The sequence below is a fragment of the Bos indicus genome, chromosome X (assembly GCF_029378745.1).
Source record: "Bos indicus isolate NIAB-ARS_2022 breed Sahiwal x Tharparkar chromosome X, NIAB-ARS_B.indTharparkar_mat_pri_1.0, whole genome shotgun sequence".
Taxonomy (NCBI): Eukaryota; Metazoa; Chordata; class Mammalia; order Artiodactyla; family Bovidae; genus Bos; species Bos indicus.
Window position 1 is genome coordinate 107,253,791 of NC_091789.1, and position 21,563 is coordinate 107,275,353.

The 21,563-nt window shown below is 43.0% G+C and overlaps 1 protein-coding gene across 2 annotated transcripts in view; it reads left to right on the forward strand.

Annotated features, from left to right (window-relative positions):
• EFHC2 (EF-hand domain containing 2) overlaps nucleotides 1–21,563 on the forward strand; it is a 237,858-nt gene that overhangs the window by 131,684 nt on the left and 84,611 nt on the right. For both annotated transcript variants that reach the window (XM_070785415.1, XM_070785416.1), the window contains exons 9-11: nucleotides 5,433–5,575; nucleotides 8,061–8,257; nucleotides 10,991–11,121. In XM_070785415.1, coding sequence (XP_070641516.1) covers nucleotides 5,433–5,575; nucleotides 8,061–8,257; nucleotides 10,991–11,121 — 471 coding nt within the window. The remainder of the gene's footprint in view (nucleotides 1–5,432; nucleotides 5,576–8,060; nucleotides 8,258–10,990; nucleotides 11,122–21,563) is intronic.

Sequence of the window (21,563 nt, forward strand, 5' to 3'; positions counted from 1 at the left end):
GTTTTGTGACAACCTGTGTTATACAGAAGCTTCCCACTGGCTATCTGTTTTACACACAGTAGTCATGTATGGATTCGACAATTGGACTGTGAAGAATGCTGAGCGCTGAAGAATTGATACTTTTGAACTGTGGTGTTGGAGAAGACTCTTGAGAGTCCCTTGGACTGCAGGGAGATCCAACCAGTCCATTCTGAAGGAGATCAGCCCTGGGATTTCTTTGGAAGGAATGATGCTAAAGCTGAAACTCCAGTACTTTGGCCACCTCATGTGAAGAGTTGACTCATTGGAAAAGACTCTGATGCTGGGAGGGATTGGGGGCAGGAGGAGAAGGGGATGACAGAGGATGAGATGGCTGGATGGCATCACCGACTCGATGGACGTGAGTCTGAGTGAACTTCGGGAGATGGTGATGGACAGGGAGGCCTGGCGTGCTGCGATTCATGGGGTCGCAAAGAGTCAGACACAATTGAGCGACTGAACTGAACTGAACTGAGTGTGTATATATGTCAGTGCTACTCTCTGAATTTGTCCCACCCTCTCCTTCCGCTATGTCCAAAGTCTGTTCTCTGTGTCTGTATCTCTATTCCTGCTCTGAAAATAGGTTCATCAGTACCATTTTTCTAGATTCTGTATATATGCATTAATATACAAAATTTTTCTCTTTCTGACTTTACTCTGTATAACAGGCTCTAGGTTTATTCACCTCATTAGAACTGACTCAGATGTGTTCCTTTTTATGGCTGAGTAATATTCCATTGTATTAATATATATGTACCACAACTTCTTTACCCGTTCATCTGCCAGTGGACATCTACCAGAAAGACAAACAACCCAATCAAAAAGTGGGAGGAAGACTTAAGCAGACTTTTCTCCAAACACATGAAAAGATGCTCACCATCACTCATTACTAGAAAAATGCAAATGAAAATTACAGTGAGGTATCACCTCACACCAGTCAGGATGTCCATCATCAAAAAATCTACAAACAGTAAATGCTTGTTTCAATTTTAAACAGTGTGGTTTGGATAGACCTTACTGAGGAGAGGAAACATGTACTAGGCAGAAGGAACAGTCAGTGTAAACATGCTGAGTAAGGAGCAGGCTTGGGATGTTCAAAGAATAGGCAGGAGGCTGACAAGGATAGACAAGATGAGTAACAGGCAGGGTAGACAGATTAAGAGAAGTAATGGGCAATCAGATCACATAAGGCCTTGCAGACCGTTGTAAGGATTCTTTTGACTTCAGGTGATAAGGGTACTCATTGGGAGATTTGAGCAGAGAAGTGACTTGATCTGATTTATGTATTCAAAGAATGACTCCAGATGCAGTGTTGAGCATAGAGTGTAGAAGGGCAATGGTGGAAGTAAAGACCAGTTAAGACTGTAGTAGTCCCAAGAGAAAAGTTATGATGGCTCCATCAGGGTGAGTGCCATGAAAATGATGAGAAATAGCAGATTCTAGAAATATTTTTGAATGTTGAACCAGTAAGATTTCCTGGCAGATTGGATACAACAGGAGATAAAAATGACTCCCAAGATTTCTCCAGCTGGAAAGATGGAGTTGCTATCTATTGAGATGAGAAAGACTGTAGTTAGAGTAGGTTTGTGTCAAGAGCAGAAGTTCAGTTTGAAACAAGTTAAGTTTGAGGTGTCAGATATCAAGTAGAGATATTGAGGTGGCGGCTGGATATGAGTCTGGGATTTGGGAGAGAGTTCTGAGCTAGAGACAGAACTTTGGAAATCATCCACATGTAGATAGTATTTAAAACATGAGACTAGAAGGGATCACTGAAGGAGTGAATATACACAGAGAAGTGGATGACTAAGTTATTCCTTGTTATCCTTGGGACACCCCAAATTAAGATATCGAGGAAAAGAAGAGGAACTATTGAAGGATACTGAAAAGAAGCAAGCAAGGAGGTAGGAGAAAAACCAAGAGAATATAGGATCCTGGAAGCCAAGTGAAGCAAGAGTGTCATGGAAGAAGGAATGATCATTTATACCAACTGCTGCTGATTGGTCAAGTTAGGCACAAAAGTGGACCATTGGAATTGGCATTGTGGAGATCACTGTTGACTTTGACAAGGGTTGTTTAGGCAAAGGTTGTTTAGAACAAACCTAATGGAAGTGGATTTAAGAGAATGGGAGAAGAATTCAAGACAGTGATTATAAGTAACTCTGGGCTGTGTGGAGAAAAGATTAAGACATAGCTGCTGGACTTAGGAATTTATCATTTGTTTTGAGACAGTGGGAACCACCACATTAAAAAAAACAGTCAAGGATACAAGTCTATACAATGCTAAATCAGGTGTTACAGATAATATTTGGTACAGGAGGCATGAGTAGGTGATCAGCTGGGTAGGCAGCCATGGTCACGGAGAGCTCTACTGATTGAGGCCCAAATAGATGGGCAGGATTCTGGACAGGAATAAGAAAGGATGAGAGTGTACCCTGGGGGAGGGGATGACACAAAGCAAAAGGCTGGATATAGAAACAAGCTCAGTGTGGGGCGCTAAGTGAAGTGACTATGTGATTTGAGTAGAGAATGTTATAGGCAGTCATGACAAATAGGTGTGTGTGTGTGTCTGTGTGTGTGTGTATGTCTGAACTAGACCATTAATGGCCCAGAAAGCCAGACTAAGCAGTCTAGGTGGTATGATCGGAAGCAGGGAAAATGCTAAATTTTTTCTGAGTGCTGGGTGTATTGTGATAAAAAGAGTGTTTAGAGAACTTTGATAACTAGCTTATTAGTCAAAGAAATATCTGAAGATAACCTGCAAGTGTTTTTTTAAAGCATGCTCTGGGGATGATTTCATCAGAATCTCTTGGGGAGCTTATTAAAAATGTAGGTTTCTGGAGCTGCAAGTGAACTACTGAATCCATATCTCTAGGAGTGGGACTCTGGATTCTGTATATTTAACAAGCTCCCCGTGTGACTTTCACACATGACAACGTTTGTGAATGATCTTGCTTGAGTAGACTGTAGTGTTTAGTTCATTTTAGTCACTCAGTCAGGTCCGACTCTTTGTGACCCCATGGACTGCAACACACCTACAGATTATAGTATAGATAAAGATTTTGCTTGAGTAGATTGTATTCCTGGTTGACAAGCTGTCTAAAACACCAAAATTACGTTTAAAAAGGCATATTAAACATGAAAAATCCATACTTAACATCCACACTTGTAAATTTATGTAAGTTCTAGGAAGCTAAATTTGCAATTGTGTTCATTTGGCCTGACTTTAGACCTCATTCAGTTGTTTCAAGGATATTTCGGGCATCTGTGAAAGTATGGGTCTTTCATGAGGGGGGGGGGGCGGTTACCAAATCTGTTTGTTACTTTTAAGTCCAATTATGTACCAGAAAAGATGGTTGAAAAGGTATAGCTGTCCCTTCCCTGTGCTGTACGAGGTCTGTCTGAAGCCTGGGAAACTAGGGACTAAGAAAACAGCTCTGGAGATCTGGCTGTTTTGCCAGGGCTGCCCTGGGGCTAGCCCCCATATTGCTACTTTCCATCTCACTTGAGGCCTCAAGCTGGGAATCGTGGAGCCATGCTTTTTCAATCCTGCCTCCTTGGACAGAGAAAAACACCTTCTGCCTCTGTAAATCAGAAATATATATATATATATTTTTTGGTCTGTTTCTTTATAAATCACTGTGATTGAAAGGAAAGAATGACTTTCGGCATTGGAGACTGAAAGTGAGGACCTCTCTTGTGACAGGGAAGGGATGAAGTACATGGTTTATTTTACTCTGTTCCTGCTTGGGGTATTGATTTTGATTATCAGAGCCTTCCCAAAGAGTTTAGTGTTTGTCATGAATCTGCCTGCAATGCAGGAGATACAAGAGATGCGAGTTTGATCCCCAGGTTGGGAAGATCCCCTGGAGGAGAAAATGGCAACCCACTCCAGTATTCTTGTCTGAAAAATCCCATGGACAGAGTAACCTGGAGGGCTACAGTCTGTGGGGTCGTGAAGAGTTGGAGACGACTGAGTGACTAAGCATAGCACAGCACCACCTTTCACTAGCTAATATCCACAGACATACTTCTGCTGACAGACCATAAATTAATTTATTCCATAACCAGGCAGTCAATTTGGGGAACTTTAGGTTCTAGAATTTGATCTCATCATCAGTCTTCAAGACTATTCTATTCACACATTCAATTCTAAGTGCAAATTCCAATCTACATGGATCTTATAACAACTTTCTACAAACATTTATTAAGTACTTAGAATGCAAAAAAAAATGTTGTATTAGACAACGATTAATAAGATGCAGTCCTTGCCCTCAGAAAAGAGACTTGTAATGGCAACTTATGATATGGGTGATAAGTGTTATGAAAGGTCTGTCATATTTAATATAGCATTTGAAAGGGAAAAGGGAAAAGGGAAATTTTCCCTTGAAGGGAGTTAGGGGGCTGCTGGGGAACTGGGAGAGTGACTTAGCAAGGAGACTATGTGAGGTTGGAAGAAACATAAGGAATGGGCTTGAGAAACTGGGCAGTGAAATGGGGAGGTTGCTTCAGGCACTGGCAAAGCACAGCCTCTTGCCTCCTGGGGCAGCAAGGCCCAGGCGCAGTGCTTCTACTGACATGGTTGCTGTGATTATTGTCCAACCTTGTGAGTAGAGAACATCCATTTAATGCAGATGGTTTGAGCAGTGTGTTTATGACATTTGTTTTGGGTACGTTTTCCCAGTGTGTTACCCTGGACGTTTTCCCACTGTGTTAACCTGGACAAATAGGTATGTGTGTGTGTGTGTGTGTGTGTGTGTGTGTGTGTATGTGTTTGAACCCAGACTATGAATGGCCCAGAAAGCCAGAATGAACAGTCTCGGTGGTATGATCAGAAGCAGGGAAAATGCTAAATTTTTTGAGTGCTGGGTGTATTGTGATAAAAAGAGTGTTTAGAACTCTTTGAAAGAGAACTTTGAAAGAATAAGAGATATTTTAATAAACTGGGAACATGTCTCTGCATATAGATTTAAAGCCCTAAAAGAAAATGGTTGAACTTTTTCAACCTTTGAGAGTTTATGCCAGTGTCTGAAAACCATAGTGCACTTGGATGGGAGGCGGGTGAAAGGAGTCAAGAGTACACACTTCCAGTTATAAAATAAATAAGTCATAGGAATGTGATATATAGCATGGTGACTGTAGTTAATAATACTACAGTACATATTTCAAAGTTGTTGAGAGAATAGATCTTAAAAGCTATCATCACAAGAAAAAAAATTTTGGTGATGAATGTTAACCAGACTTAACTGTGTTGGTCATCTTGCAATATATACAAATATCAGATCGTTGTGTCATACACCTGAAACTAATATTATATGTCAATAAAAATGGCATATATTTTGCAGGATTTTTTACATATGTAATATGCAAAATATTACTTATATAATGCTATAACCTTCATTTTTTCTTCCATTTAGCTATGGCAACATAAGCAATACACTCCGGTTTTTTGCAAAACTAATCACACATAAATGTGCTGATGTGGAAAGGATGTTTGTTATTTCATATTTTCTCAGTGATGACACAATTTCAGTGTTTGAACCCATAGAGAGAAATTCAGGTAAGAGACATACTACCCATAGCAATTTCCTCAGAACAGTGAACTGTCTCTTCATGTTGAAAGTTATGGAATATAATCTCATTTTTATAGCCTAGATGATCTAAGAGAGTGGCTTTCTTTCTTTTTTTTTAACCACTAAAAGTTCATTTTACAAAGACCTCTTAAATGGGAACTCAGACATATAAAATGGTAAAAGAGGAATAGTTTTGGTTGGCTCAGGACTGGGGGACTCAAGACACCTCCTTTTTGACACTGTCCCCATTTCCTTTGTGGTCTCTGAGGCACCTCTGTGGAATCCAGTGGCTTCAAAATTATGGTCTGGCTGCCACAAATTCTGTGTACAGCTAGCAAGACAAGAATAAAATCTGTATTTGTGATAATATCACTTACAAAATAAGACAAGAATCCCCGATTAACAAATTTAATCTTCAGAGTCTATTTCCCTCTGGCTGTTGAGGCCGGTGCCAAGGTTCCAGCACCAAGGCCCATGGGATGGCCTTGCTGCAGTGCACTGATAGGGTGGCCATTGCTGAGGAAAGCTATTGATTTTGACTTACCAAATTATGGAACTGTAGGGCTCTATCCTTTGTCTCAACATGTTTAAAATTTTTATCAGTGCTGAAGATACACGTTCGGGAAGAATAGTCCATGGTGTACTTGGTTAACCGGCTCTCTGAAAAAAATTTAAAAGCTCTATTTTGTACCATTTGTCAATTTCCATGATGTAAATACCCAAACCATGGCCAGTTTCAAGCAACCAACAGTTTAACAACTGGCTTTCCAAATCCCTGAACATTAAACTATCAGTCCTTATGAGCTGGTAGGAGCCGCTCAGTACACCAATGAATCACGAATAATTTGTATAAGTAAGTCAGGCTCCACTTATACAGATTTGAATAATGGACCAGATCTTAAAATATGAAGTCAAATAGGGATGACTATAAAGTAATGCTCCTGATAGTCAAAAAATCACCTCTGTACATCTAGAATAGGGATGATATGGCTAAACAAATTGCAACATTCATAAAACAGGATGATAGCAGTCAACTAGAAGCTTACTGGTAATAACAGCAGCCCTGGCTGAATACCTTCTGTTATCCTTATAAGACTTTTATGAGGTTAAGTCTTGTGTTAATGTAGGTCCTTAAGAGGCAAAGCCCAAGATGAGGTTAAATGTACAAGAGATTTTTTAGGGAGATGGCAGGTGAGGGAAAACATGGCAGGAGCCAGAAGATGCCAAGAGTGCTATCAGACTACAGTGTGTGTGTGACTCCTGTGAAGGACAGAGGAAAGAGGAAAAGGGAAGGTCTTAGACCACAGTGAAAGTCTTAAGAAAATTTTGGCAAGGCTGACTGGGCGTTCTGGAGCCAGAGTCACCAGTGCGAGGAACTCCCATCTTGCCTGCCTTAGTCTGCCTACCTTGCTCAGTCATGTGTTGGTAGCAGCCTGTGGGAAGCATGACCTCGGCACAAATATGAGGATAGATTTCAGAACACAGCAGTTGGGGCCTTCTGTCAACTATGTTCCCCACAGCCAGCAATCTGAGAAGTACATTTTCATAGCCCCCCACAAATATTATTCCCATTTTCCAGCGAGAATTTGGAGGGCCTCAGAGAGATTAAATGACTCCTAAAGATCATCCAGCAAGCAAGCGACAGAACCAGGATGGACTCCAGCTCTCTTTGGCTACAAAGCCTAAGTCTTTCTGCCACTTCTGGTTTCTGAACGTGGTAAAAGCATGAGGAAGCCGCTCCCCAGAGCTCACCTGGTCCCAGGATGTATCCACAGGGTTGGAGATTTCAGTTCAGTATCAGTTAGAAGATAGTGGAGTCCCACGTTTAACTCTGGTCACTGCTTTCCAAAACACAAACAATGCCCAGAAAAGAGCAAAGGAAATGATGAGAATTCTGAGAAGTAAAAAAAAAAAGAATGAAGCATTATTTAAATATTTTGCCTGTAGAAACAAAGAGTTAAGGGAACTCCTATTGTTATCTTCAATTAAGTAACGCCTTTCCAGAAATGGGGCATCTTTACATTTCATCTGTATGTCAGAAGATGTATATAAGACATCATCTGGGACAAATAGGTGGAAATAAACTCAGGTGAGAAATTTTCTACCTAATACAGTTCAGGCAGGCTCAGAAGATGTTCCTGTTGTATCAGTTTCCAGGATGCTTCTGGACATAGACCAAGTCCTCACTAAATGTTTATTTAAGTGTTTGGATTGGGAAGGGAGAGGATGGAGGAAAGAAAAGGCTGGAATGCCATACCACTTTTCTTCTTTATACACTCACCTGGAAGTCTCATTTCTTCACCCACTGCCTCATTCTTCTTCCCTTAAAGACTGACTATACGTAGTATGAGTTCACAAGTTCACAGCTAAGTTCTGTGGTCTGTGTTTGAGCATGAAGTATCTCTAAAGGCAAGTTGTCTGGTTCTTTGAGGAACAAAACCTACTCATTAACTTTTTTCTCCTTTTCTACAGGGTATACTGGAGGGATGTTCTTAAAAAGAGTTCGTGTTAAGAAGCCTGGACAAGAAGTCTTTAAAAGTGAATTCTCGGAATATATCAAGGCTGAGGAGCTGTATGTTGGAGCCAAAGTGAACGTGAATGGCTACCTCTTTTTTTTGGTCAATGCTGATGAGTATACCTTGAACTACATGGAGAGGAATTCAGATAAGGTGAACTCACTTGGTATAATTCTTGACTTTGCCCCTCAGCACTCTGCAGTCTGTGTTTTCCTTACTCCAGGCCTTTTCTTCTTCGCCTTGCAACCAATTTTACATTGTGCATTCACACATGTGGGCATGAATAATGGATCTGCATGATTTGGCTGCAGGTCCCATCACAGAGGCCAGGGCCTGGTCTCCTCTGTTTATGTGCTGGGTTTGCTGCTGCCCAGCATCACGGATGCCAGGTGCAGGCAGGAGGCAGGCCCAGGGTTGAATCAAGTTTCCTGGGTTTTCTGCTGATGCTGACAGTGTTTTCAGAAAGAAATTCAGCAATGATCTGAAAGGAAGAAAACCTGGTGCCACACACTGTGCTGTCTCAGTTAATTGGCACAGGCCTGCAAAGAAGGCAAAGACCTGAACAAACAGAAACCCCAAGGGAACCTGATAGTTGCTGGGGTTGCAACTTCCCATAACAGGAGCCACGGGAGGCCTAAATGAGACTCCAAGGACAAATTGGCAACAGTGAGCTCCACAAGTTTTTCCATTTGAAATGAGATGGCACATGGGTACTATTACTGAAAGTACTATTATGATAGTGCTGTTCACTGAAAACATGTTGACAAAACCTTGATTTTAAGTGTGGATGAGTTCCATGTGCCAGCATGTATATTTCAGAACTAAGGCCTACTATTAAAGAATCTATCTAGAAACTATTTTCAAAGTCTGCCTGTAAATAATAATACTTCTGTGCCAATTATATAGATACAGTGCCAGTTCCATTTCATTTCATGTCAAATGCTCAGGGAGATGTCGCTAGGATCAGTCTCTGTGTACAACACATTACCTGGATCAGTTTGGGTCCTCTGAGAAGCAGATCCCAAGACAGAATGATAAAGAGTCGGACACGACTGAGCGACTGAACTGAACTGAACTGAGAAGCAGATCCCAAAACGGAATGATACATGCAAGAGATGTATTGGGGGAAATGTGTATGAAGGATAAAGGAGGGAGCAGGAGTAGGTGGGGAGACTGAGATGTAGATCTGACCCCTGAGAAAGGAGAGGGAAGGAAGGAGGATGGGGGTGAGAAGAACCTCAGACACATTGCAGCCAGGTTCACGGCAAGCCCCAGAGCACACACTATGCATCAGAGAAATCCCATGTCAGGCAGGAATGGCCCAGCTCTGGCGCCTCCGTCCTGCTCAGTCACTGGATGGGAAGAGTCTGGGGAGACTGGCCTCTGGGGGAATCTCTGAAAGCTGCAGTGCTCCAGTGACCTGAAGGTGCAGCAGCAGGGGACTGTCTGCTAATAGAACTTGTCTCTCTTGAGGGTAGGCCAGGGCAGCACCCTCCGGGGCTGCCACACCACCTCTCCATTTGCAGCGTTAGGAACTTGAACCAGCACAATACCAGGAATGGGTAGCTCTTTGAAAGCACTGAATTCAGGTGAGGGGCTCAGTAATAGGGCAGTTAAATTTCTGGAGACCAGCAGGCTTGGCCAGGAAACTTGACTCCTTAAAAGCTGAGGGGCCTTAGACATGTGCCTTCCCTTTCCTCATCTTTAAAATGGGAGTACCAATGGTGCCTATTTCAGAGAGTTGCTGTGTAGATGCGGTAATCTGTTTTAAGTGCTTAGCTCTGTGTGGCCCATAGGAGATGGAGTCAGTGTACAGTTTACAATAGCTATCGTAATTAGGGCTCCATTTTTAAACACAGTGCAAACCTGTACTTTAATATAAAATATATATAGCATGAATATGTATGTGTGTGTGTGTGTGTGTGTGTGTGTGTGTGTATATATACATATATATATGTATGTATGTATATATGAGACATTAAGGGCTTTTATCCTTTCCAAAAAAGAAAAGCAAGGTAGGACATTATCTAGTATCAGCATCCCAGGTAAAAACTGTATTTTCTTAACGCTACCTTTAACAAGGACATTCTAAGCAGAGAAAGATTAATGTCAGTCTGAGGGGTCTTTTTGTAAGAGCTAATAGATCCTATCATGGAAATAGATGAAATCAAAAAAAGGGAAGGAATGCCACTGACCTGCTTCCCCGCCTCCCCACAAACCCCCTGGTGGCAGAGGGGGAACTTTACGTTAAGTTACCATCAACGTTTTTATTTCCACAATGAGTCTTTTCTAGCTCTTTGCTCTAATATAATTACTTATATTATAATGTCAGTATTATTACTTATAGCCTTGTGCTTTACTTGATCGAATAAGAAGTATTCTTACAGAGTCAAAAACCAAATCACAGTATAGGAGACAGGTACTGGGGGTCTCCTGGGGGGGTGAATGTAGGGGACCGCAGTGCCTGTAGACCTTTGGCACCCATCCTCTCTCTGCTCAGGGTATTTACCTGGTGGCCGATGATTCCAGGGGTCCCACTCTAAAGTTCTGGAGAAAATGGGGATCCACTTACACAACGTTGAATCCCCATTCTCTCCATTAGGCTCTCCCAACATGGTGGCCCAGAGTCCAAGGGTCAAAGGGAGGAGGCTGAGGTGAAAGTAGCGGTTCTTTTCTGATTCCTGTAACCCGCTGTCCCGTAAGCTCATTTCTCTCAGATCTGGGCCTGTGCTAATGTCACTCGTTGTCCCAGAGCCTTAGCTGAAGAAATACAAATCTAGTCATGTCTTCTTTGAGTTGGTTTCTGTGGAAAGACATAGCCAGCTTTGCTGGCCACCAGAAAGGTTGGGCTCCCTATCTTAAATGTCTGTCTTTTCCTCCTCCTAGTTTCCCCTGAGCAGCATTGAACTTGTCATACAAAAGTTAAAAGAAGAAGAATGCAAATCCAGAGAGCTCAAGCAGGTGTTTACAGCTGCTGATTGTATGCACACAAAGATGGTGGATTTTAATACATTCAGGTAAGCCATAGACTGCTAGCAGTTATCTCATTGTCCAAAGAACAGAAAGGATGTTTTTTTCCCAAGTGTTTCTTCATTAATTTACTACATACTATTTTTTAAAATTAAGAATTGGTATTTCTTTACGTTTTACTTCGTGATCAAGTTTTGCCCATTTCTAGTGAATTTTATATATTTGCATATAAAAGAAATTCCTAGGGGAGAACAGAGAGACAAAAGCAGTGTAAGTCAGTTGGACACAGTGTCTTGTGAGTCATGCAGGGCATTGAAGGACCAGGGGAGTGCCAGGAAGGCTGCATCTGTATGAGAAAGGCTGAACGCAGTGCAGCTCAGAGCACCCCCACCCTTCGAAGTGTGAGGAATGAAGAAGCGACGTCTCCCTAAGAATGCCATCCAGTTGGAAAAGATAGAAGAGACTTCACTGATTATCAGAGAACAGGTGCTGTGCATTCATCTGTGTGTATGTATGCTCACAAACACGTTAAGTACTTAGACATGAAAATGTAGAAATTTGAAGGGCAAATATAGGACAGAAGTTAGAAGTACTATAAGAAATCATGAACAATAGAGATTTTTCTCTAAGGTTAAGCTTGAATTTCTAGGACTGTCCAGTGACTGAACTAGGCAAATTTCCAAAGAGCAGAAACACAGGGAAATTCAAATTCAGGGCCTGGTACAATTGTGAGATTTCTTAGCCTGAAAACAAAGTGAATGGAGCGTTTAGAAGAATGTAAATTAAATCATGGATGGAGGACAAAGGGGACTTTCTCTTTAGGCTGAGAATTCTGGCTCCTAAAAACAATAGTGGCTAAAAGCTATATAGGAAACTCGGCTTGATGCAGTCAAGATGCGGCTGAGAAATGAAGATGTGAGCCCGGGGGAGCGTGGCAGGGAGGTCTTTCTGACTCTGTCTGGAGTTGCCTGTTGCATCAATACCTGGTGACCCAAGCCCTCCATGAGGCCCACAGTGTCCCTGGAGCTCATTTGTTCCTTCAACAAAGCTCTTTTGTATCTCCAAAACGTTCTTTTGAGAGCAGCAGTCAGAGGACATATTTTTATTGTTTAGAATTCCCAAGCTTCTGGGATCAATAAGAATTTATCGTTCTTTGTTATTGTTCATGGCAGTACACATGTTCCTGGCCTTTTGGCAAATAAATGAAGGATGGGGTGAAGGGCATAGACAATTACTCAGGCCGAGGACTAATGGATAGCAGTGGAGGGGAAAACAAATTTCCATCAGAAATGAGGGAGTGGTTTTGTTTTATTATTTTGTGTTCTTTACAAAAGCATCCATTCTCCTTGTACTCTAGCAGTGTCTATTGGAAACACTTTAGTGAGTTTATGGGGCTTTGGGGGAAGCACATAGGCCAGGCAGGAGATCCAAGGAGGGTAAGTTGCCCCATGGATGGAGGCCTGACCCTAATTGTGGGTGGAATAAAGGACGGCCATGCCGTGTGATTGGAGGGTGACCTCAAGGCACCCAAAGCTTGGAAAGAACAACTGCGAATATTTAGGGCGTCTCCTAGCCAAAAATTCCTTAGGATGGAAATCATATCAGGCCATACGTGGCTTGAAAAACCCTTCAGTGGCTTGCGCTCGTCCTTACAATAAGATTCAAACGTTTCATTGCAGCCAGCAGGGCCTTGAGCGCCGCCACTTTGTATTTCCAGCGTCGCCACTTCTTTTCTTCCCACCCTGTCCTTTGGCCCTGCTGACTGTCACTCACTTTCTCAAGCACATTAAGCTCTTTCTGTTCTCCATACCTCTGCACATGCAGTTCTCTCTGCTGGGAATGTCCATACGCCATCCTTTTCATGGCAGATCCTGGGACTCATTGTAAATGCTGCTTCCTCAGAGGCGCTTTCTTTTTGACTATTCTACCTAAAGTGGATTTTTTCTTAGCCCCGTGTTTATGTTGGGTTGGCCAAAAAGTTTGTTGGCCAACCCAATATTTTTCACTACCCTTGGCACACCTCGTAGTTACTTTATTTAGATAACTGTATTTGGTGTGTGTGTTGTTAAGTGTGTCTTCTCCTCCTAGAGTGTGAGCTTTCTCTAGGAGAAAAGGAGGGGCAGGGTCCTCGACATCCCTCTTCACTGTCCTAAAATCAGCACCTTGCACTGGGCTAACTACATATCATAGTTCCTGAATGGAAGAGTGAGATTCTAGGATTATTTTGGAGGAGGGGTGTTCTAGTTTGGAGGTCAGCCCTCTTGGTTGCTCCTCACGCTCTTTCTGGGCAAAGGCAAAGGAACTACATAGTTGCTATCACACCATCTCCTAATTTAATTCTGTGTTTGGAGCTTTAACTAGCAAATATTTTTCTTTTATTTCCATGTGTATATATACGGATATACTCTGGCTCTTCTCACCAGAACATAACCTCTTTGAAGGCAAGGAACTTCTCTTTCTTGTTTTTTTGCTTTAGGCTCATCACTTTTCACCATGCCTTGTTGAGTGGCTTTGTTTTATCCAGTCTGCCCTGCTTTGCCTGTTAGCTGAAGGTTGAGTTCTCCATTTAGCTCCTCAGGCTCAGACCTTTTTCCTGAATTATAGATCTGGAAATATGAAGGCTTTCAGGACATCTCCCCTTTGGATCTCCCTTAGGCCTTCCAAAACAACTTTCCCTAAATTAACCTCATTTGCAGTTGGGGACCCTATCTTGGTAAAGGCCACCAGACTTGTCCCCAGGGCCTGAGCCAGGGTCTACCTTGTCTTTGCCCTCTCCCCTACCTTGACCTCTCCCACCCTCTTGAAATCATATTTCTTAAACGCCTTCTCTCCATCCCCAGCTTCACTGTTGCAGTTTGGCTTTTCATCTTTTCACTACTCTCTTGAAAGCTGCAAAACTGATCTTCTTTTCTTAATGCTCACCCTCCAAAGCTTTGCCAAAATGACCTCCCTAAAGTCTTACCATATTATTCCTTGGCTCTAGGGCAAATCCCCAACCTGTTAGTGTTTCCTGTGAATTTGGTCATGAGCTGACCCTTGCCAACATCTCTTCCCTTATTTCCATCTCACTCAAAGAATTATTCTTTTGTAGAAGTCACCATTTATCGAGCACTTACCACGGGCCATGCATCATGTTAAATGCTTTTCCTGTATCATCCACTGGTAGCCCCTCTTGAGTTATTTGTTTACTTCCCTGCCTCCACAATTGGCTCCTGCCAAGTACAATAGATGTTTGTTGAATAATTTAATGAAAGGTCCTATTTCTCAAGGAACATTCTATCTAAAGCTTGCAGCAAACAAGTAAATAATTGATTACCTTGTACTGGGAAAGGGAACTCTGTCTCTGACTGTAGGGGTATCAGGGAGATCTAGTCCCAACCCTCACAATTCAAGTGACTTAGGCAACTTGCTTCACCTACTTGCATCTCACTCTTTTGTCCATATAATGATCTCTAAGGCCTCTTTCAGATGCTGACATTCTGAAAACTCTTCAAATGTAGGTTTTATTTTTTTTAATTTTTAATTGGAAGATAATTGCTTTACAATGTTGTGTTGGTTTCTGCTATGCAACAGTGTGAATCAGTCATTATTATATATGTATCCCCTCCTGCTTGCGCCTCCCTCCCTGGTTCCATCCCACCCCTCTAGGTCATCACAGAGTACCAGGCTGGGCTCCCTGTGTCATACAGCAGCTTCCCACTAGCTATCTTATACACATGGTAGTGTATATATGTCAGTGCTACTTTCCCAATTCGTCTCACCCTCTCCATTCCCCGCTGTGCCCACAAATTTGTTCTCTACTTCTGTGTCTCCATTTCTTCCCTGTAAGTAGGTTAATCAGTACTACTTTTCTAGATTCCATATGTATGCGTTAATACATGATATTTGTTTTTCTCTTTCTGACTTACTTTACTCTGTATACAGGCTCTAGGTTCATCCACCTCACTACAACTGACTCAAATTCATTCCTTTTTATGGCTAGATAATATTCCATTGTATATATGTACCACATCTTCTTTATTCATCTGTTGGTGGACATCGAGGTTGCTTCCATGTCCTGGCTATTGTAAACAGTGCTGCAATGAACATTGAGAAACGTGTGTCTTTTTGAATTGTGGTTTTCTCAGGGTATATGCCAAGTTGTGGGATTGCTAGATAATATGGTAGTTTTATTCCTAGTTTTTTAAAGAAATCTACATACTATTTTCCATAGTGGCTATATCAATTTACATTCCCACCAACAGTGCGATAGGGTTCCCTTTTCTCCACATCCTCAAGGAAACTATGAACAAGATGAAAAGACAGCCCTCAGAATGGGAGAAGATAATTATAAATGAATCAACTTGACAAAGGATTAATCTCTAAAATATATGAGCAGCTCATAAAGCTCAATATCAGAAAAACAAATAACCCAATCAAAAAGTGGGTGGAAGACCTTAACAGACATTTCTCCAAAGAAGACATACAGATGGCCAGTAAACACATAAAAATATGGCCAACATTGCTGATGATTAGAGAAATGCAAATCAAAACTACAATGAGGTATCACCTGACACCAATCTGAATGGCCATCATCAAAAACTCTATATAAACAATAAATGTTGGAGAGGATGTGGAAAATGTAGGTTTATAAATACACTTGTAAAATGTTCCCTTTTCATATCTGTATTGAAATGGCAGAGGCAGGAGTGCAGTGTAGGCCTCTGGGCTTCACGTCTGTGGCCCTGCTTCTCTCCCCTACTTTCGTACCTGGCCCTCTGAGTATGTACCTGGGCCTCAGAGCCCAGATGCTCTGGACAGTGGTCCAAGCCTTGGGCATTTCCTTTATTCTCAAGGAAACCGTCCAGGCAGGAGCTGATATCCTATCTCTGCATAAGGTGCCATGGTTAATAGTGGATTAGTGGACTAACCTGTGGGCCTTCCTGAGATAATTTGTCTCAAAATGGACCTGAAGAATACAGGGACAGGTGGAAACAGAAGGCAGTTTGGGCAGGGAGCATTTCTTTTCTCCTCGTGGGATTCACTGGTTCTGCCTCTAGGCTGGAACTATTTCTCTGGGACCCGTTTTTCATGGTCTGCCAGATGGGCCTGTGAGCACTGTCAGTTGTTATTAAGGGAGTGCAGAGAGCTGTTCTCAGAGCCTTGATTCCTTGATTCCTGATGGGCAGATTTTAGCAGGGAGCCAGACAGGGACAAGGCTTAGCAGGCCTAGTGTTTTGTACAATTGGAAACATGGGCAGAGTGAGGCTTCTTGATGTGGGCCCTGGACTCTGAACCCCAGGCAACAGCAGCAAGGAGGGCCCTGTGCCAGGGAAGACATGGCCAGTCCCTCCCTCCAGCCACCTCCCCAAGCCTTGATCTCTCCATCAGAGATGACACCTGCCCCATGTAGCCTGCATGTATTTTGGATTTCTGCGAGCTCAGTGCTCACTTCTTTTCCCCACCTGGGCTCTAGCCTTAGAGGGCAGGACACATGCCCAGTTCACCCTGGTGTCTTTCCCAAATACTTCCAGCACCCAGTGTCTCAGGCCGCAGTGAATGTAATGAATTATTAAACCATTGTTTCTTAGACTCCTGTTGTCAATTGCAGGACCAAGAGATTTCCTGTGAGTTTCCATGTGATAAATTCCTTCTAAGATTTAGAGCCTCAAGGAAATTTTTGTTCTTGTAAATATAAAATTCTTCCTGAAAGAGGTTATATAATGTAGTAAATAGATCCGATTTTTTACTTGTTTAGTTGCTAAGTCATGTCTGATTCTTTTGCAACCCCATAGACTGTAGCCCACCAGGCTCCTCTGTCCATGGTATTTCCCAGAAAATAATACTTGAATGGGCTGCCATTATCTTCTCCAGGGGATCTCCCTAACCCAGGAATCAAACTCATGTCTCCTGCTTGGCAGGCAGCTTCTTCACCCTAGTGGCTCAGTGGTAAAGAATCAGCCTGCCAGGCAGAAGACCAGGGTTCAATCCCTGCATTGGAAAGATCCACTGGAGAAGGGAATGGCAACCCACTCCAGTATTCTTGCCTGGAAAATCTCATGGATGGAGGAGGCTGGTGGGCTACAGTCCATGGGGTCTCAAGAGTCAGACACATGCATCCAAATCTCAGCTCTGCCATTTTTCATCCTGATGTCCTTGCGTAAGTTGTTGAAGAATGTTTTCACCTACAAAATGGGGATGGTTATAATGTATATTCATATAATGTATGAATAAAGCTGATAACATATATACAATTCTTACTATAGCACTGTAGTGCACTAGAAAGTGCACTGTAGTGGACACTATAAAATGAAAACCCTTTATCTCAAGAGTTGGAATAGTTCAAAATAGTCACTGAAAATAGTAGAAATCTGTGTCCTGTTTGCAGTATTTCTGTAAGTTGTTTATTTACTCTTGATAGAGTCATTGAAAACATTCTTTAATAAATGAGGTTGGAATAAGCCCTTGAAAAACTTGGAGACCATGAAGGTGGAAAATAAAGATTGTTGGTGGACCAAGCTTGGGAAACATTAATCCACTCCATTACTGTCCTTTAACTTCAAGGAAGAAGATTGTAAATTTAGTGCTTAGAGCATTGCGATGATCTCATCCTGATTTATCTCATACAATTATCTCTCCTTTTATGTGGTTTTGATCTTTTTTTAACAGCACTGTGTACATTGTTATTGGTGTTTTTATTGTAAGTCTAACTTCTTTTAAGGAAGCCACTGGTCTATGAATCTATATGAACAGAAGGAAAAGGCAAATTCCAAAAGCTTTGAAACATGTACTCTTATCTTGAACCAAATAGACTCTTTGACAGCATCCATACCATATATTTGAGATGCCAGCCTCAGCATGCATTTTGAAAACAACATTTTGAACCTTCCTAAAAGCATTAAACATAAACGATGTGATGTCATAGGAAAAAATGCTGGCCTGGGATTCAAAAAGACCGAGATCTTTAATTTCTTTCTGTCACTGCCTGATGGTATTGTTTGTATTGGTGAAGGCAGGCTTAGTGTTTAAAAAAGCAGAATCATCCCTGGCTAGTTAAGCAGGAAAGGAATTAACTAAAAGGATCCTGGGTGGTTCACAGTATCTTTGGAAGGGCTGGAGAAATAAGCTTGAGGCTCTGTTCTAGGAACAATGCCCAGAAGTGGGTTGTAGAACTTGTCTGATGGGAAAATGGCCTCTGTTCCTACTGCACCACCCACACTCATTGCTACATTTGCACTGCTGCCAAGAACTCAGTTTTATCACAGCCATCACTATCACTACTTTTGGCAACCTTGTGTCCGATGCTACCCCTGAAAGTTGGACCCCTGTGACACCAAATGTGGCCCATACTTAGCTGTTACACTTCCAAGTCAGAGTCTCATGTCAGCTCCCCTGACTGGCAGATCCTGGGTCACTGGCATGTTTCTAACTGCAAGGAAGGCTGGGAAATTAAGCTCTGACTTCCATGTTGGGTTGATGGAGAATAGAATGTGGTAATTTCCTCAAATAAAATGGGGGATTTAAAAGGTACCCTTTTCGTTTACCATGATGGCAAATTCAAGCCAAGATGAGCCAAACAGGGGGCATAAAATGTCAGTAATTAGGAACTGAACTCCTTGTTTGTGAACAAACTAAACAAAACACTTGCCTGGTTTTAGCACTTTGCAAATACTGTTCTGATCCACCCAAGTAGCTACATGAAATAGAAACTTCTTCCCTATATCCCACTACTTTTGCAATCTCTGACACACCTTTCTGAGTTTAAATTGCCTTGAAGGCATTGGATTACTTTCAAGTTCATAGAGTTTGATAGCTGGCAGTTGTATTTTGTTTGGCTTGTATTTGTTTTTTTTTTTTTTTTTTTTAATTAAGAGTTTAAAGATAAAAACCTATATTTCTGTCTCCTCTTGAAAAATAGAAAGTGGGCCTACATTTCCCCATGTCAATAATCAGTTAGGGTAAATGGCAGCTGTCCCTCTCAGACTCTGCCTGTTCTTTGCATTTTCCCCCCAATCCCTACAATTCCTTCTTGTCTAATGTGTGTGATGTGTATCCTCAGTTGTGTCCAACCCTTTGGGACCCCATGGACCCACCAGGGGTGGGTAGCCCACCAGGCTCCTCTGCCCATGGGATTTCCCAGGCAAGAATACTAGACTGGGTTGCCATTTCCTCCTCCCCGGGATCTTCGCAACCCAGGGATTGAACCCACCATCTCCTGAATTGACAGGCGGATTCTTTACCACTGCACCACCTGGGAAGCCCTGTTGTCTTATGCCTTCTCCCATTTATCTTATTTTCATATCCAAGAAGGTACTTAACTAGGTGGTCCTTGGACTGGATAATTTTAAGGTCCCTTTGTGCCCTAGGTATAGTGGAAATAGGTAATTAGGGATGACTGTGTAAATAGCTCAAAGTAGAACTGAAGACTGATTTTTAAATTAGAACCCAAAAGTGATTATATATATAAAAGACTCAATTTAAAAATGGTTAGAACTATTCATAATATTCAGGAAAGTAGCTAAATACAAGAAAACTAACATAGAAAGCAATAGTTTTACTTTATACTAATAATAAACACGAGATTTTATGCAATGAGGGATAATATTTGCTATACCAATGAATATTATGAAATACCTGGGTGCAATAAAATTGGAGGAGAAACATGTAAGACTAAAATGAATACAGTGTATACACTTTCTGATAGCTCAGCTGATAAAGAATCTGCCTGTAATCCAGGAGATCCTGGTTCGATTCCTGGGTCAGGAAGACCCACTGGAGAAGAGAAAGGCTACCCACTCCAGTATTCTGGCCTGGAGAATTCCATGGACTGTGTAGTCAATGGGGTTGCAGACTTGGACACTACTGAGTGACTTTCACTCACTTCACATACATTAATACTCTCCACCTAACATGTGTATGTCATTGTGCCAAAAAGAATTAAAATTTGTTTGACTTCCCTGGTGGCTCAGACAGTAAAGCGTCTGTCTACAATGCAGGAGACCTGGGTTCAATCCCTGGGTCAGGAAGATCTCCTGGAGAAGGAAATGGCAACCCACTCCAGTATTCTTGCCTGGAAAATCCCATGGACGGTGGAACCTGGTAGGCTACAGCCCATGGGGTTGCAAAGAGTCGGACATGACTGAGCAACTTCACTTTCAAAATGAATAGTTTCAAAACTTTATTATCTCTCTGAATAGGAAGACACTATTTAAAAAATTCTACCCTTGAGGTTAGGCTCGCAGCTCCACCAAGAGACAGGAGTCGGGAGCGGGGGTCTGTTTGATTGGGGGCTTCGGCTTCTGTTCCAGGTTGGCCAGCAGCAGCAGCACCCGGGCGCCCCCTGCAGGCAGCAGCGGCCGCAGTCACAGGCGGAACAGAAGTGCGCCCCTGTTCGGTGGAGCTAGGGCTGGAACAGTGGCGTGGCAAGGGGCGCGTGGCTGAGGAGAAAGACTAGGGGTCCGGGGATGGCCGCAGCACCGCAGGCTCTGGCGCAGGGCCTGGTGTGGTGCTGTCACTGGGCGCCTGCTGCCTGGCACTGCTGCAGATATTCCGCTCACAGAAGTTCCCCTGGGACAAGTTGGAGCGGCTGTGCCAGCGCTGCTACTTCCGTCTGAACCGGAAAAGCCTCACGATGCTCATGGCTGTGCTGGTGCTCTTGTGTGCGGCGCGGCTTCCGCTGCAGCTGCCCTACCTAGGCATCCTAGTGGCCACCGTGGGTGTGATCCTTGTCATGGCTGTGCTCTGCAACCGCCATGGCTTTCTAAGTGCTCATCTCCGTGGTGCTGGCCATCCAGGTGGTGGGCCTGCTTTTGCTCCAGCCGCACAGCGCCTCCAAGGGCATCTGGTGGACTGTGTTCTTCATCAGTACCATCTATACGCTCCTGCCTGTGTGCATGCAGGCTGCGATACTCAGCAGGGTGCTGCTGTCTGTCCTCCATCTGACCATCGCCCTGCACACCAACACCCAGAATCAATTCCTACTCAAGCAGGTAGGGGCCCACCTGGGCACAGGGACTGGATAGTTGGGGTGTGCAGGCCTTGGCCTGACTCCAAAGAGAGGCATCCCACCTTCATCCTTTAGTGAGAAGATCCAGAGAGACATGGATCTGTCAGCTGTGTGGTGTCTTCTAGCCTCTGACCCGCCTCTGAGCCCCAACTTCTTTCTTTCTTCAGAAAAAGAGTGCTCTTCTATGTAATGTTCCCGCTGGTAGAAGACAGACCATACCGTGTCCATTATTGTAGGGATGCTAATGAGGAAGGGGGGTTTGGAGAGGTCCCCTTCTCTTCCTGTGCTTCTGTCCCTTTATAAGGCCCCTGACTGAAGTGGCTGGACCCTCCAGTCCCCTCTCCCAGCCTCTCCCTCAGGAGAGCCACTGACAGTTTGTAGTGAACTCAGTTGAGTCCTGGATGGAGGGTTGATGAGGGAAACCCTAGGTACTCTGCCCAATCTTAGGAAGGAGAAATGGTAACCCTGCCAGTTGTCTGAGGCTGGGGGTTTGAGAGCTGGAAA